At 39.0% G+C, this 17213-nt stretch overlaps 1 protein-coding gene across 1 annotated transcript; it reads left to right on the top strand.

Annotated features, from left to right (window-relative positions):
• Positions 1-15062: 15062 nt before the first annotated feature.
• On the top strand, positions 15063-16601 carry LOC149139812 (putative UPF0481 protein At3g02645). The gene has a single exon (XM_089450827.1). It carries the CDS (start codon positions 15063-15065, stop codon positions 16599-16601), a length of 1539 nt encoding a protein of 512 aa, XP_089306953.1.
• The last annotated feature ends 612 nt before the right edge of the window (positions 16602-17213 follow it).

Raw genomic sequence — 17213 nt, 5'->3', positions numbered from 1 at the left:
TCCTCGACCCCATCCGGCCAAACCATTTACCAGATTTTTGTTACGAAGATTCTAGAGCTAGAAGCTTCGACTCTAATTTAAAAAAAAAATCCATACAAGACCAATGCAACTGGAACACGGCTCAGTCACTCTAGTCGGCGTGAGGAGTAGTGCTAATCTTTGCACATCGGCGCAGGGGAGACAAAGGCTATTAGCGTCGGTCTTGTAAACTCGGTAAAACATAAGTTTCATGGGAATTGATGAAAAATCGAATTGATCTCCTCATGAAGAGGGACACAATGGGAGTTTCTTCATGTAGGAAAAGCATGTGGGGTTCACTGTAGAGGTCCTCCAGGATCAAGGAATACGGAGTACAGGGACAATGACAAAATGTTGTGTAACATTTATCCCATTTTAGAACTATGTCACTAACATCGAAGTTAGCTTTCCCTGCAGAATTATTATCAAACCATCTCTTGATACAATTCTGGTGGAGTGTGATTTTTTCTTTTTTATTTCATCCTTTCTTCCTGAAGCTTATGGAGAGCATCCATCCTACGCTGAACTAGCTGGCAAGGCTTGCCTTGGGATTCTTGGGAAAGCTTAAGTGCAGGCAAGTAGATATTGGGTGGAAGGATGGATTCTTTACCGTAAACCAGGAAATACGGTGAGGTATTCAGAGAGGGCTTGGGTGTTACACGGTCAACCCATAATGCATTTGTCAAGGCGGTATGCCAATTGCGCTGCTCAGAATAAACGATCTTCTTGATTATGCGAATGAAATTTTTATTCGTGGATTCTGTGAGACCGTTTCCTTGTGGGTAACATTTAGATGAATGTTTTAGAAAAATACCATTTTTTAATGCAAAATCATAGAGTTTCAAAGAGGAAAAGTACGTTTCATTATAAAAAATAAGTGATAATGTAATGGGGAAGCGTGAGACACTATTATGCTATAGGAAGCTAATGACCTCCTGGTCATTCACTTGTTTGAGTGGAACTGATTATGTCCACCATGTGAAGTAATCATTCACTGTTAGAATGTAGCAGTGTTGATCTGACGAATGAGGGAATATTTCCCCAATAATGTCCAGGCCCCACTATTGTAATGGTTCAGTCACTGCAACAAGGTGTAGTGTGGCTACTGATCTTCGTGTTTTGTTAGCGCAATGCTGACAAAACGGGCACTTGCAGGCATAAGCATGTGCATCCTTGAATAATGTGGGATAGTAAACACCAGCTCGCATAACTTTGTGCGCAGTGGTCTTTCCCGTAAAGTGACCCCCGGCGGGTCCATCATGCATATCTTGAAGTACCTTCTCTGATTCATGTGCCTCCAAGCACCTGAGCAAGACTTTGTTACTGTGCTTTTTTTAAATCACTTCGTGCACCGAGTAATATTCTAAGGCTTTGAGGCAAAATTCCCTCTTTTGTCTGATGGAAAAGTGAGAGGGTATGGTGCCGTGCTCAAGGTATTGGCACACATCGGTGTACCAAGAGATTTCATCTTCAGTGCATTTTGCTCACCTTATATCATACATTTCAATTTCCTACTCCCAGCCGACGAGCTCTTCTTCACTATCCGGTGCGTGTACTGCTTCAAATGCAAGTCTGCAAAACCCATGTCCTTTGATTGTGTTAACTAGCTTGATTTCAAGATCATACTCTTGCAATTCTATCATCCAGTTCACACATCGTTCACCCAGTTCTTGTTTTACAAGTAGTGTGCGGACTGCTACGTGAGGGACGAAGACTATACAATGGTTCTTCAGCAAGTAGGACCTGAAATGTTTCACCGCCTTTTAAACTGCATAAGGTTTCTTTTCAACGATGGGGTAGTTTAGTTCTGGTCCCTGCATGCTTACGCTCATGAAGGAGATGGGACATTCATCGTTAATTTCGTCCTTCTGAGTGAGCATTGCATCTAGTGAATTATTGGAGGCGAAGGTGTATAGCAAGAAATCTTTCTTGAAGTCTGGGCTGTAGAGTGCATGCACTTCTATAATTCCCTACTTGATTCGGGCGACTGCATACTTTCCCTCTTGCCCCAGTTCTAGACTGTATCTTTCTTGATCATCTCCTGCATGGTCTTACATATCTATGCATAATCCGAGATGAGCTTCCGGAGGAAATTTATCTTTCCCAAGAAGGACTTCATGGTTTTCTTGTTGGTTGGGTGAGGGATATGTGTAATAGCCTATACCCGGTCTGGATCCACCTTGATCCTGCTTTTGGCAACAATGTGTCTAATAAGGTTCCCCTCAGACACTATGAATACGCTCTTTTTAGTATTCAAGAAAATCTTGTATCTCCGGCATCACTCAAAGATTTTCTTTAGATGACGTACGTGGTCCTCTCATCTTCTTGAGAACACAATCACATCATCGAGGTATACCACTATGCTCTGTCTAATGAGTCCATGAAAAGCGATGTCCATGGCATGCTGAAAGGTTGCAACTGCATTTACAAGCCCAAATGGCATTCATCTATATGTGAACATACCCCACTTGGTACGGAAATTAGTCTTAAGTTTTTCAAGTTCTACTACAAGAGCCTCATTATATCTTGAGAAACCGTCCAGAAGAGAAAACATTTGTGCCCCAGATACTGTTTGCAAAATGTGGTCCATAGACGGCACTGGGAAGTTGTCTTTGTCCGAGGTGAGGCTTCTGTTTTGGAAATCGACACACAAGAGGATTTTCCCAGACTTCTTACGTACAAGAACAAGATTTGAAACCCATGTGGAATGAAGAACTTTGTATATGATCCGTGCATCCAACATCTTGGTGAGCTCTTTCTGTATGAGGGGTTCAAGTGACGGATCTACTTTTCTCAGCTTTTGTTGATACGGATTGACCGATTCTTTGATTTGGATGATGTGTTGGATGATCCACAGGCCATAAGTTTTCATATCATCATACTTCGACGTGAACAAATCTCGGTATTGTTCGAACAAGCGGACAGAGGCTTGCCAATCTTGCTGTGTGCAGCATGTACCAAGATTAACAAACTTCAGAGCTTGTTTTGTTCCCAGGTTTATCAATTTGTGCATCATGGTGGAATTGTGTGTCTTTCTATTCCTTGACCCCTAAAAACGTTCTTGCAAGTCATAAATCATTTCCAATGTGGCCACACCTTTTGTGATAAGGTGGCCTTTCCTGTTACTAGCTTCTGCTTGCAGAGAGTGCTCATGCTCATCATCATCTATTGTTGCATCTTTGAAGACGTCAGCATTGGCCATGAAATGTAGTATCTATTGATCATCATTAAACACGTGTAAATTAGTTATGTTATCTAGGGTAGATGATTTGTACAAAATTTCAATAGTAAATCTATCCCTAATCGGTGACTTCCTCAAAGCTGCATTTGCTAAAGCATTGGAAGTTGCATTACGCATATGTGGTACACCAATGGTGTTAAATTCTTAGAATTTAGAGATTATCTACCATATCTCTTGCTGGTAACTTTTGAGATGTGTGACAAACAGTGAATGGTATTACGTACCTGTCGTAACACTATCTCTGAATCACCTACCACTTTGAGCATGACCATGTTGAGGTTGGTGGCTTTCTACAAGCCTAACACGAGTGCTTCATACTCAGCAACATTGTTCATGCACTCAAACTCCAAGTGACTTGAAACCATATGCTTCTTGTTGTAAGGGTCGATCAAGACACACCTGACTCCTAAGCCATCCTATGTCTTTGATCCGTCAAAGTACATGGTCCACAACTTGTATGTACACGGACCGTTGGACATGCAAGTATTGTTGTTACTACTATTACTACTGCTACTAATACTACTGGTACAATGTACTATACATGTTTCATTACCATTAGTTGGGCAAGGAAGGAATCCTAACTGCATGTCTAATGGGGTTGGAGTTGGCCGTGCCAAATAACACCACAATGTTGTTTCGAGGAGGCAGTTGCCAAACATGAGTTTTGCGGAGGCCAACGGTTCATTCTCACTATTAAGGGGAGTGACATTATGCTTCATATACCTCTCGGATAACACCCAAATTTAGTTTCATTTTCCCTTGTATGGAAGCCACATGAGAGACATGTCTATAGCAAAGTATCTTTTCAACTTGCTGGACTAGTCTCTGCTGAGTAGTAGACCATATGGTTCAGGTATATCCAGAACAACTATGTTGATGCATTGGTGGACTCGACCATCATGAGATAGTCAAATAATCACATCTTGCAGTTCGCTAATGGTTGGTACCGATGTTCGATCAAGCTCGATGATTCACATAGATGTCTCGTTCCATTGTTCATTGATCTTTTTCGCAATGGAGAGTGGCATGACGTTGGCTGCCATGTCGGAATCAACCAAGCAGTTGTGAACATTGTAGTTAAAAATTTCAAATGATAGCAGGAATGGAGGGAAACCTTAGTTTGCTTCTTCCATGCAGAGTGCATTGGCACAATACAAAGTGATCCAGGACGTGTGCTTTCTCCCTTGCTGGTAGAGGTTGAGTTGTCCGTTGTTGTTTGTCCCAATGCGCACAGTAGGACGTCTTGCTGACTTTGGATCTTAGTTAACTCGAACAAACTAACTTTTGCTCAAGTTTTCTTCATGTCATCTATAATGTTGTAGTCCAGAGGTGGTAGACTCACTGATGTGTCTAGGGTAGAACGAATGTTCCTGTTGTCCGGCGGAGCATTCTACAGCTTGCTACTCATGGATGTACTCTTGTCCGTTGTTGTCTTCCCAGACTTGTTTTGTGTTTTCTGCTTTGGGGAGGTTGGTGGATCAACCTTCCTCATCAGCAGTCTCATATTTTCTATTGCTTCCCCAAGTGTAAGGGGAGCCACTTTACTCCTGATATTGTAACAGTCATTTTTCTTTTGGGGTTGCTTCTCAGTGTTCATCTTTGGCATTTCTTGCGAGAACTAATATGCATTCACCACATGCCCAGAATTTGATGCTTCATTAGGTGCACCCTCTTTGTCATTATCAGTGTCTTCTGGTTGCTCCTGCATATTGTTTTCTGCATTGAAAGTATGACTACATACTTAATTTGTGACTCGCTTCCAGTCCAAAAAAGAGTTCTCGGGGCAATTTTCTTCATGGAATGAACAGAAAATAGGATCTGCACACTGTTTGACTTGGAACACAGAGCTCCACATAGTTTTTGGAGTGAACCGGTTGCTGCCTGATGAGCTGCTTCCCTGTCCTTGTCTGGGAAAATGGTTGCTTGCAGATGTGTCTGTTTTCCATTGTTTGAGCTTGGACACTTCCGTAGCCAAGTTCTTGACAAGGCGAGAGATGATTTCAATATTAGTTGCTTCCTTTTCTCTAACCTTGCTCACTATCGCTTGGACTTCCTGCTTGCATCTCGGGAGTCTTTTGTTGATTTCATCCTTGATGACTCTAATTGCGCATAGGTCTTTCTCAACAACAATAACCTCTTTGTATTTTTCCAAGAGTGTTGGTTTCACGGCTCATTTGAAAAACTGCACAATGTTGGTCGACAGTGCTGATGTGTAGTGATCAATAGCGATGGAGTCATGAGGTTTGGTTTCCGCTGTAGATTTTTTCAATATGCATGTAAACCTCTGATTGAAGTCTTTTAATTTTTCTTTTCCCTCCATCTTCAGGGTTCCTAATTCTTTGAGTATCATGGCTGAGGTCTTGTCATCAATAAACATTTTAAGGAACATGCATCTGAATGCACCTTAGTTTTGTATGGAGTTTTGTGGAAGGTTGTGATACCATGCAGCTGTGCGACCCTCCAAGGTACATGGAAACAATCTACATGCTACATCATCATATCATACGTCAAGGGTCTACAGCTGCAGGTAGAAGTTGTCCAAATGGTCTTCTGCCTTCACCATGCTGTCAGGGTTGAACTTGATGTTCATTCTCTCTGCTCGCTTCAACATCTTGTGAAAGACACCCGGGAGAGCCAATGGTCCTTGAGTCATCCATTCCAAACTTAGGTCAACCATCTCTTCCTCTTCTTCTTCCTCCTCCTCTCCTTCAGAATCTGATGGTTCCAACTTTGAGTCTATTGGTTCGTCTCTGCCTCCACCTCCTCCGCTACCTTCCCCTCCACCTCCTATACTGGAGTTTGATCCCAAAATCATAAGGGTATCTCGTTCACCTTGCCGGAAGACCAGAGGCTCCTTTTTGTCTTCAATAGCTTCTGACAGACCTTCAAGTGTGGCAAGAAGTGCTTCTTCCATGGATGATACAACAACACCTATGGGAGTGGCTTTTGGATTCCTTGATGCATATGGAAGATGTTGTATGCCTGGGATCAGTCCAACTTCTTTCGCGAACTAGCGAGTGATTGGACAGACGGAGTGAAGGTGATGATATATAATCTTGTGTTTAGTCTTGGGATGATCCAGGTGGATATTGGTGACCACCTGCCAAGTCCACCTGGACCCCCACCATTGTCTTTCTCAGCATTTTCAGTTTCCTTAATTGTAGCACAACTTACTATTTTTAGCAGTTTTTCGCGTCCTGAACTTCCGGAGCTGTTTTGAGGCCCTAAACGACGTTTTTTGGGAAATCCACCGCCAGCGATTTTTCTGATAAAAATCGTCTTTTCTGTTGTAGTCCTCGGAGAGATATTTCCAACGGGCTATCATGCACGTCAAACGGAGATCATATGCCAAAGTTACGACCCCGGGAAGTTGATGTACCAATTTACCCCCAAACGGGGCCCACAATTTGGCGTTTCATCTCCTAGGGTTAGGTTTTGGAATGTTAAGGGTTTTCCATTGTTTCTCAACAATAAATAGGCCTTCGAGCCTCATTGTAACACAGTTCAAAGGCATGTAGCCACCACATCTCTTCTCAGAGATAAGCTACCATCGCCCTAGCTGGTTTATTTCCATTTCTGGTTGTAAGCATATTTCAGTATTTTCCATTAATGAAATGAAGTATTATTTCCGCTGCATCTTTGTGTATATGGTTATCTCTGTAATTTGTTGCGTTCCTGTTTAAATCCGGATCATGGGAGGTGAGAAGTAACCAACCATAGAGTTGCGTGTACATCCTTGACCAGATGGTTGATGAATGAGTGTGAGAGGACGTTCAAACATATACAACTGGTTGCCCTCCTTCTAGTGCTAGAAATGTTGACGGTGCTGGACCCAACAACATTCATGGGATCACCCTGATATAAAGTCCCAACTAGACCTCACACTATTTGGTGTGGGAGTCCCATCCGGTATGATGGCCTGATTGCTATTATCTTAAATATTTGCCTCAACTCTTGCTTGTCAGCACAAGAGAGTGGTCCTCTTTGTCTTCGAGAAGTGAGGTTTGTATGCCTGGTGATTGCTAGTGTTACTTGTGTTAATGGTTCTTTCACTGTAGAGGGAGAGGGTGGGAGTGAGTCACAAGTTGGTTGGGAGAAAGCCCCAACTTTGTTAGGAACACACAGCACAACAGGAGGTTCACAACTTCCAGAAGAACAGTCCACATGAATGTAGAAGTCAAAACACACAAGGAAGGATAACACGTACAACACTCAACAAATGATTTTGTACGAGTGCAACGGTTGTTATAGCATGTTTTATGTGAAATTTCTATTTGATGTCTGGGGAGGTAGCCACCATAGGCAGGACAATGTTAACAACATATACAACACATTTTCATTAATAGATAAGTATTACAACAAGTGAATGAGTTCAAGTGTTAAACATGGGTTAAAGAAACATGCATTATAAGTGTTCAAGATTAGGCTTACAACAGTTATAATACATGTGTGAAAACGTGATGGCCTGTTAGCAGGCTTCTAAATTAAGTGAAACTTCCAAGACACATTGTTACAATATACATCACTAACCCTGTGGGCGAGGCATTGGAGCCACTAGTTACTCCTCAAAGAAAAGATTATAGACTCTCTAGGATATGTGGGAGGAGTTGTGGTGAAAAATCCTTCCATGTACAAACGAGGGGGTATTTATAGCCGATGGTGAAACTGACCCTTGTGGTTGTTCGACTACCCTCATGACTGTTTGACTTCCATGAATCTTCGACTTTACATGACTCTTCATACAACAAGTGGGTCTCTTTGACTTCCATGTTACTCTACATTGATTGACAGTGTGGCCCAAAATAGAGATATGGACGACATGACTCATGACATGACTCAACATGACAGTGTTGGTACATTCGTGCTGGTGGTGGTGTGCATGTCGAGCTACAGTGCAACTGGGTGATGGATGTCCTCATGGTGTGTCAGAGCTTCACCTACACATGGAAAAGTGCGCAGAATCTTCGATGGTCGTTGGTTCGCTTGATGTTGCTTTTTCACATTACTCCTTACTTGCATGTCAAAAGGCTTGACAGGTTCATCTATCCACGAAAGGTGCATGTTTTTCCGTCCGTCTGTCCATGAGCACATCTTGCATGTTTGTTCGTTCGTCTGTCCGTGGACACATCTTTTCATGATCATTCGTTCGCGAGCATATCTCTTCGCATGCATCATTTGTTCATCCATTGGTGAACTTTTCCTTCTACATGTGCTCCCTTTGTTCATCCCATTCATCGTCGCGCCATGTTTGTTTGCGTACTTGTACCTGCAGTCACTCATGACGAGATGACATCAAATCCAAAACCTCCTAGTCTACCATGATTCATTATCATTTCGTATGCAGGTGATTGAGAGAGGTAACAAGGTTGCGAGGAAGGATGGAAGCTTCGGGAACGCGCAAGAGTCACTGGGTGATGAAGATGGGAAAACCGGATCAGGAGTGTTTGTCTGCAGGGTCTGTCTCAGCTGGTAGACAAAACTGTGCAGTTTTTGAGAGGAACAGTTTGGGCTATAGGAAGGCTGGGCAAGCCAAATATGTGCAATTTCCGGAACAAGCAGGCAATGGGAGCTTGGCAGACAAAACTACACAATTCCTAGAGGGAACTGGTAGTTTTCTGCCTGGACACTGGCAGCAAAAACTACGCAATTCCTAGAGGGAACCGGTAGTCAGCTGCCAGGAAAAACTACATTGATGCTGGGAGGCTGGCCTGCTGATCACCTCTGCACAGTTTCTGAGCTGAACGGACTGCTGGGCAGCAAAGGGCTTGCTCATGAAAACTACACAATTTTCTTGCTGAGCAGCAGGTCAACTGTCGAGAAGTCTGGCTGGAAAAACTGCGCAATTTTCTGAAGGAGACAGGGACGGACACTGGGTGTCTGTCCGGCCTGTCTATGAAATTTTCCCAGTCAGAAGAGTGGGAAAGGTCTACATCCTTTGTGCAATTTTTGAGGGGAGTCAGTCCCATGGGTGGCTTCGAGGTCAAACTCTCCGGTTGAACAACATGAAGGTTGATTGATTTTCTTGTGAGTAATGCAACTTGAAATGGCTTGCTTGGTGCTTATGCATTGTTCTAGGGATTGTCGATCGAGTCGATAGTGGGGTGATGCTCCAGCTATCATAGGGCATTTTGGTCATCAAAACTTCACCAAAATGACTAAGTGTGTGAATGAGTGAAAGATGCATGCATGATCTTGCAAACACACACTTTCATGACTTGATGACGAGATGACTCAAACCATCCAGACACACATGCTCAGAATGACTGACCGATAGTGTGAGCAACAAGCACGACACTTGTGATTGATCGTTGGTTGACAATGACAACGCTTATGCGACAATGTGTGTGACTCTGTGTGTGAGTGCGCTAAATGTTTACATAGCGAACACAACATGTACACTCGAAGCAAAGACTTTGAGCATGACCAGAACATGTTTGCAAGCATGACATTGACCTCATCATGGAAAAACTTAGGCAAAATGATCAAGCAAGGTGGGAATGAAGACTCACACGAGCTCACGAAGTGAACCCGAGCGTGTGCACTCATCAAGTAAAACTCTCAAGGGAGACTCCGAAGTTGGGTGCAGGCCAAAATTTTGGAGGGTGGTTGTAGCCCCTACAATGGGAGTATATGGAAAAGATACATAATATTTATCTCTATTCCAAAAGGAATTTGGTGCTTATGAAGTGCATTCTTTCATGGTTTTCTCATAAATTACATCTAGCATTTCTTTGTACCCTCCATCTTATTCAAATCATTAGAGGTTATTTAAGAACTAGTCCCATGGGACTTCTATTGTTTTTTTATACTCTTAATTTTCCTTTACATAAATAATGGGGCCTATATTTTCATTGTACTAGTGTGGAATTCAAAAAAAATTCCTTTATTATTTTTACTAGATCAACTAGTTCTAGGAATTCCAACCCTAATATAAAATCATCACTGATATGGTTCACACAATGGAATTAAATATTAAAGTTATGATCTCATACCTTTATTGGGAAATTTTGTGTGAGCCCTTGGATTGGTACATTTCCCCCATCTACAGATTTTCCCATTACTGTAGGTTTTTCCCAACAAAATTTTGGGATCACCTTTCTTCTTAGTACGTTAAGTTGGCATCTAGAATCAATAAGAAAATCTATCTCATATCACTTTACTTTTCTCCTCCAAAAGCTAATAGTGATGGTTGTATTTCTTTTGGGGAGTTTGAATATTCAAAATTAGAGCTTTCTAATCTACGAGATTCTTATATCTTTTCTCCATTTGGGAACTTCCTTCTATATGATTTATGAGTCTATAATAATTCTTCGTAGATTCATCTCAGCTCATATTCTTATGAATTATTATTTTCTACTCTTACTCCTTTGACTTCAATTTTAGTTTTCTGATATTTTATTGTCTTCTTGAGTAATTATTGTTCTTTGATCTATATCTTTAAAATCCTTTCTCTATCATTTATGAAAATTTTCCTATCATGATGGATATACCTATAATCAATATACAATTTAATTGGATCATACTTATCGGATGAAGCCTTCCAAGCAGTTCCTTTTGCAAACTGCTTCTTTTGTGAAGAAGAAATTTGTCTTCATAATCGATATTTTTTGCTTCTCAGATTTTCTCTTTCTATATAGTTCCATGTAGGAGTATTTTTCAATTCTTGTTCAATTTCTTCTTTTCTTTGCTTTGGATTTCTTAAATATTGGGTTCTAAACATGCAAAATTCAAACTTTGGTTGGAACAAACAATCGTTTTTAGCCCCCGAATTTAATGCATCGTGGTCACTAAATTATTCCCTGGCCCTCATAATGGAGGTGGGGGGGAATAATATGCATATCATAATATTAATATGATTTTCATATTATCTCCTCCTAGCACCACATTCATAATGAGTTTGGGGGAGATAACATGTCAATCATAATATTAACATGATATGTATATTATCTTCCCCCACCCTCATAATGGGGTGGGGGTAATTATATGAAAATCATAATATTAATATGATTTTCATATTATCTCCTCCCAAACCCACTCTCATATTGAGGTTGGGGGATATAACATGTAAATAATAATATTATTGCGATATGAATATTATCTCCCCCCACTCTCATGCCCATTTTAAGGGTGGGGATGAGGAAGTTAATATGCATATCATATTAATATTATGATTTACATATTATCTCTGGCCACCACCACCCTCGTTAAAGAGGGTGATGGCTATGGTGGGGGGAGATAATATGAAAATCATAATATAAATATTATTTTTATGTTTTACACATTATCTCCTTCCACCGTCAACCCCATTAATAAGGGTAGGGTTGGGGTGGGGAGAAGATAATATGCATATCATATTAATATTATGATTTACATATTATCTCCACCTAACCCCACCCCCATTAATGAGGGTGGGGGTTAGGGGAAGACAATATGTAAATCATAATATTAATATGATTTGCATATTGTCTTCCTCCATCCCCACCCTTATTAATGATGATAATGGAGGTAGTGGTGGGGAAATATTAATATGCATATAATTTTAATATTATGATTTACATATTATCTCCACCTAACCCCACCCCCATTAATGAGGGTGGGAGTTAGGGGACGATAGTATGTAAATCATAATATTAATATGATTTGCATATTGTCTTCCTCCATCCCCACCCTTATTAATGATGATAATGGAGGTAGTGGTGGGGAAATATTAATATGCATATAATATTAATATTATGATTTACATATTATCTCCACCTAACCCCACCCCCATTAATGAGGGTGGGAGTTAGGGGACGATAGTATGTAAATCATAATATTAATATGATTTGAATATTGTCTTCCTCCATCCCCACCCTTATTAATGATGATAATGGAGGTAGTGGTGGGGGAATATTAATATGCATATCATATTAATATTATGATTTGCATACTATCTCCCTTCATCCCCACCCTAATTAAGGAGGGCCATGCTGGGGGTCGAGGAAGATAATCATATTAATATTATGATTCACATATTTTTTCCCCTCATCCTAACCCCATTCCTACCCTCATTAATGTGGGTGACGATGGGGGTGAGGGGACGTAATGTGCAAATCATAATATTAATATGATTTGTATATTAGATAATATGGGGAAAGACAATATGCAACTCATAAGATAATATTATGATTTACATATTATCTCCCCTCAACCTCATCCTATTAAAATGATTTTCATGTTATCTCCCTCTACCCTCACACTCATAATAAGGGTTGGAGTGCAGGGAGATAATATGCAAATCATATTGATCATATTAATAATATGATTTTCATATATTTTCCCACCACCCCACCGTATAATTAATGAGTGTAGCAGTAGGGGGAGATAACATGTAAATCATAATATTAATGTGATATGCATATTGTCTCCCATCACTCACACCTTAATAATTAATGAGGGTGAGGGTGGGGTGTGGGGTGCAGGTAAAATAAAATGCAAATCATAATATTAATATGATATGGATATTATCTCCCCCTCAAGGAAAATTTTAAGGATGGAAAATTTTCTTGAAGTTTAAAACATTGGCGAATCTCACTAATCCCTAATATGAAAATTATAAATGTTTATTGATATATTTGTAAAATTATTCAAATTTATAATTATTTTATATATAGTCTCTATATAATGTTCGCGATTTTTAAGGTTAAATAATTTTATATTCTAAAATTTGGGCGAATCGTCTTTTATAAAATTGGAAATTGGCGAATCTTTTTTGTGGAAAAATCATGGAAAATTAGCCCACTGGGCGAACATTAGCCCCTAAAATTTTCCATGCTCCCCCTACCCACACCATAATAGGTTGGGAGAGACAATATGCATATAAATGTCATATCAATATGTATCATACTAGGCATGTGGGTCCACGATATTGTAACAAAAGTTATTTATAAGTTAAGAATTTCCATGATAAAATGTGGATCAATCTTTATGGTTAATAATATTATTACATGTTTTTCAAAATATATATATGTTTTAACCCATATTTTATTTTTTTTATAATAATAATAATAATTTAAATTTAAATTAAAGTTATACTTTAATTATTTTTCATTAGGGAAACTTTGAGGTCAAAATGAACTTCAAAACAAAAAATTAATAACAAAATTAAATTTAAAAGAACCAATTAGATTCAAGATGATAATGTTTATCGGAGATGAAAATATTTTGGAGGGAAATAAAGAAAACTATTTTTTTTTAATTGTATTTTCGGTATCTTATTGTAGGTTTACTCAAATGTCATGTGTAAACCTACAAGGAGATAAGCCAAAAGTACAATAAAAAAGCAGTTTCATTTTTTTGTGTTAAAAATTCATCTCTTATTTTGTTATTTTTCTTAGGAGCCAAATTCCCTTAATATATGATTTGTTAAAATATGGAAAATGCTAGATGCATCATGGAGTAGGTGTTTTGATGTTTAACATAAATTGCTAGTAATATATGGCTACACTAGTACTATTATTTTATATTAGCTCTTGAGCCACATAAAAATGATGGTGGAAGTGAAAAGACATAATATGCACATCATATAATAATATAGATATGCATATTAAATGTAATATATCTAATATACATATCATAATAATATTGTGATTTGTATATTATATGACTCACCCTCATCCACTCTCATCCAATCATTCAATTTTTGTTTCCACCCTCATCCTCATTAATGAAAATGAAGTATGGGCACACAATATGCAAATCAAATTATATTATATATATATATATAATGTCGTTGTGCCCCACCCAACCATTCAATTTTTGTTTCTATTTATACCATGTTAGTTAACAACATTAATTTTTCCATATATTTTATCCTAAAAGACTTTGGGATCTCAAGTACAAGTGGCATGTTAGTTATCCCATTAATTTTATCATATATTTTTATGATAAAAGACTTTATAATATCAAGCATAGGCCAAAATAATTATCTATTTGGTTTTGAAATTCTATTTAAACTTTTCATGCGATGTAATTTTGTTCTTATAAATTAATATAAATATTGAATAAATTTATATAAAATATAAGCATATAATTTATACAAAATATTTTCCTGAAAAATCACAACGTAAACGAGTTTGGAATCATTTATTGTGATTTATTATCCAGATATAGAATTTAATATTTTAGTTATTTATTTTTATAATAAAATTTTAAGTAAATATTATATTATTAAATATTTTATTAAAAAAAACTTAATTTTCCTTTTTATTATGATACCATTTCCGAAAAAACATATACTCGTTCAGAATTTGGATGTGTATATACTTTATGGAATACCTACGGATATTTGAGTTCTTGATTATCTTAACAACTTCTTAAAGTTATGGCCACACAGTGCATAAAACTAAGATAGCTCTATTATTTGGGTGGAGTATGGCCACAGAGTGCATAAAACTAAGATAGCTCTATTATTTGGGTGGAGTATGGCCACAGAGTGCATAAAACTAAGATAGCTCTATTATTTGGGTGGAGTATGGCCACAGAGTGCATAAAACTAAGATAGCTCTATTATTTGGGTGGAGTATGGCCACAGAGTGCATAAAACTAAGATAGCTCTATTATTTGGGTGGAGTATGGCCACAGAGTGCATAAAACTAAGATAGCTCTATTATTTGGGTGGAGTATGGCCACAGAGTGCATAAAACTAAGATAGCTCTATTATTTGGGTGGGAGTTGGGTGAGACGACATACCATTCTGTGTGGCGTGCTTATCTGAAATATTTTGCGAATCAGAGGTCGATTCTGATTCCGCTCTTCAGCGAGGATGATGGCAAACAATGATGCGTTGTTCGAAGGAACGATAACTCCGTTACTTTTGGGAGCACAGGCCAAATCAACTCGAGCAACTAAGGACCCTGAAAACCGGGCGGGCCAAATGGCAACATGTATGAAGAACGAAACAACATGCCGCAATGATCGCAGGATACCGTCCATATTTAGATATCCTAATTTCCTCAAAGACTCGAAAAGCGAGAAAGCTTATGTCCCTCAAGCTGTTTCGCTGGGTCCCTACCATTCCAGCAGAGCCAATCTTTCTGGAATGAAAGATCACAAAATGAGAGCCCTGTGTAGAATGATGATGCGGTTCAATAATATTAACCACGGTAATTGTCCACATGATAGAGAACTCTACTACAATAGCGCAATTGGTAAGATCAGCGAGCATGAGGAAGCAGTGTGGAACAACTACGAAGAGAAGTTCGCTGATAAGCCATGCGATTTGGTTTTGGACGGTTGCTTCCTTCTAGAAATATTGAGGACTCTGGTTGGAGACGACGAGCTATTCAGGGAAGGTAGTAGTGGTAGTAACTACTATGAACCTATTTTTGAGAGGAGAAAAATTCAATTTACTGGATTCGATATCCTGAACGACATTTTGAAGATTGAAAATCAGATCCCCTTGATAGTTCTCCGAAAACTACTCGAATTGGAGTTCAAGTCGGTCGATACAGCCGACGGATATCTTTTCAATGTGCTGGTGAAAAGACCAGGGCCCAAGTTCTACCCTTTCGATTATGAAAACAATATGGAACAATGGTCGTGGCCGCAACCAGTTGAACAAGTTCATCATTTGCTGGGTCTGTATCACCGCCTCATTGTATCTCCGCCTTCCAATGATGATGACGAGCAACCAGTTGAACAAGTTCATCATTTGCTGGGTCTGTATCACCGCCTCATTGTATCTCCGCCTTCCAATGATGGTGTATCTCCGCCTTCCAATGATGGTGACGAGCGTGCAATTCCAATCGACGATGATATATGCATCCCGTGTGCAGTAGAATTAAGTAATGCTGGCATCAAATTTAAGCCAATCAAGGGAGGCATCAAGAAAATTTATTTTGATCGGAACAAAGCCACAATTTATCTTCCTACAATCAATGTCACGGATCACACAGAGGTACTCTTCCGTAACTTAATCGCCCTTGAGCTATGCCAGGCATCTGCGGGTAATTACGTCACCTCTTACTTGAGTTTGATGGACAACCTGATCGATACAAATGAAGACGTGGCTGTGCTAAAGAAGAGTAAAATCGTCAATAACTACCTGGGGAGTGAGGCAGAGGTTGCCGAGCTCTTCAATGGTCTATGCAAAGGAGTCTGTCTGTCCCCGGAAGATTTCTTGAAAGAACTGCACAATAATGTGAAGAATCACTACACCAATAGCTTCAAGGTCTCGTTTGCCCAGTTCATTAAGGACTATGTCTCATCCCCTTGGAAGTTTCTAGCTTTCTTGGGGGCAATCCTTGCACTGGTGCTCACCTTGCTGCAGACCATCTACTCCATACTCGCATATTATAAGTAGCATCTCCATTGTTTTATCTTTTCCCGCTGAATGTCTTTTATAAGGGTATAGTATAGGGACATTTCTGGTCATTTATATATATGATATGATATGTAGACTTCATTATATGACTTTTGGGTGTAACCAAATTAGTTTGTAGCGTGTTGTAGCCTTGCTGGGCATTATGTAGCCTTGTAGCCTTGGTTGGCAAACAGCAAGATGCCTTTATGTGGGCATTATGTAGCCTTGGTTGGCAAACAGCAAGATGCCTTTATGTGGCCATTTATTCAAGGTATTCGATGATGATTAGGAATCGTTTATTGCTTATTTATATTACTGACCTGTGAAACTTGTTTTGCCGTTAGGGTTTTGGGTAGGGAATCTGTCAATACATAGTGCTTATTGTGTCACTATGTATTATGGTGGCAAATAATAACCATGTTATATTATTGAGTTAATGATTGGAATGGGAATAGTGATAATAAAAATTTTGATGAATGATTGGAATGAAAATAATATAATATTCAAAAATATGATAAAAAGGAAAAACATAAATAACCATTATACGGTATCATTCCTTCACATTTTTTTATGGTAATCATATTTATTTAAAAAACTAAAGCAGAAGTAAAA

Source organism: Pinus tabuliformis, chromosome X, assembly GCF_031772625.1.
Source record: "Pinus tabuliformis cultivar Carrire ecotype Pingquan chromosome X, CPIR1, whole genome shotgun sequence".
NCBI classification, from domain to species: Eukaryota; Viridiplantae; Streptophyta; class Pinopsida; order Pinales; family Pinaceae; genus Pinus; species Pinus tabuliformis.
Note: the sequence above shows the minus strand (reverse complement) of the source record. Positions and strands in the feature narration are given on the sequence as shown.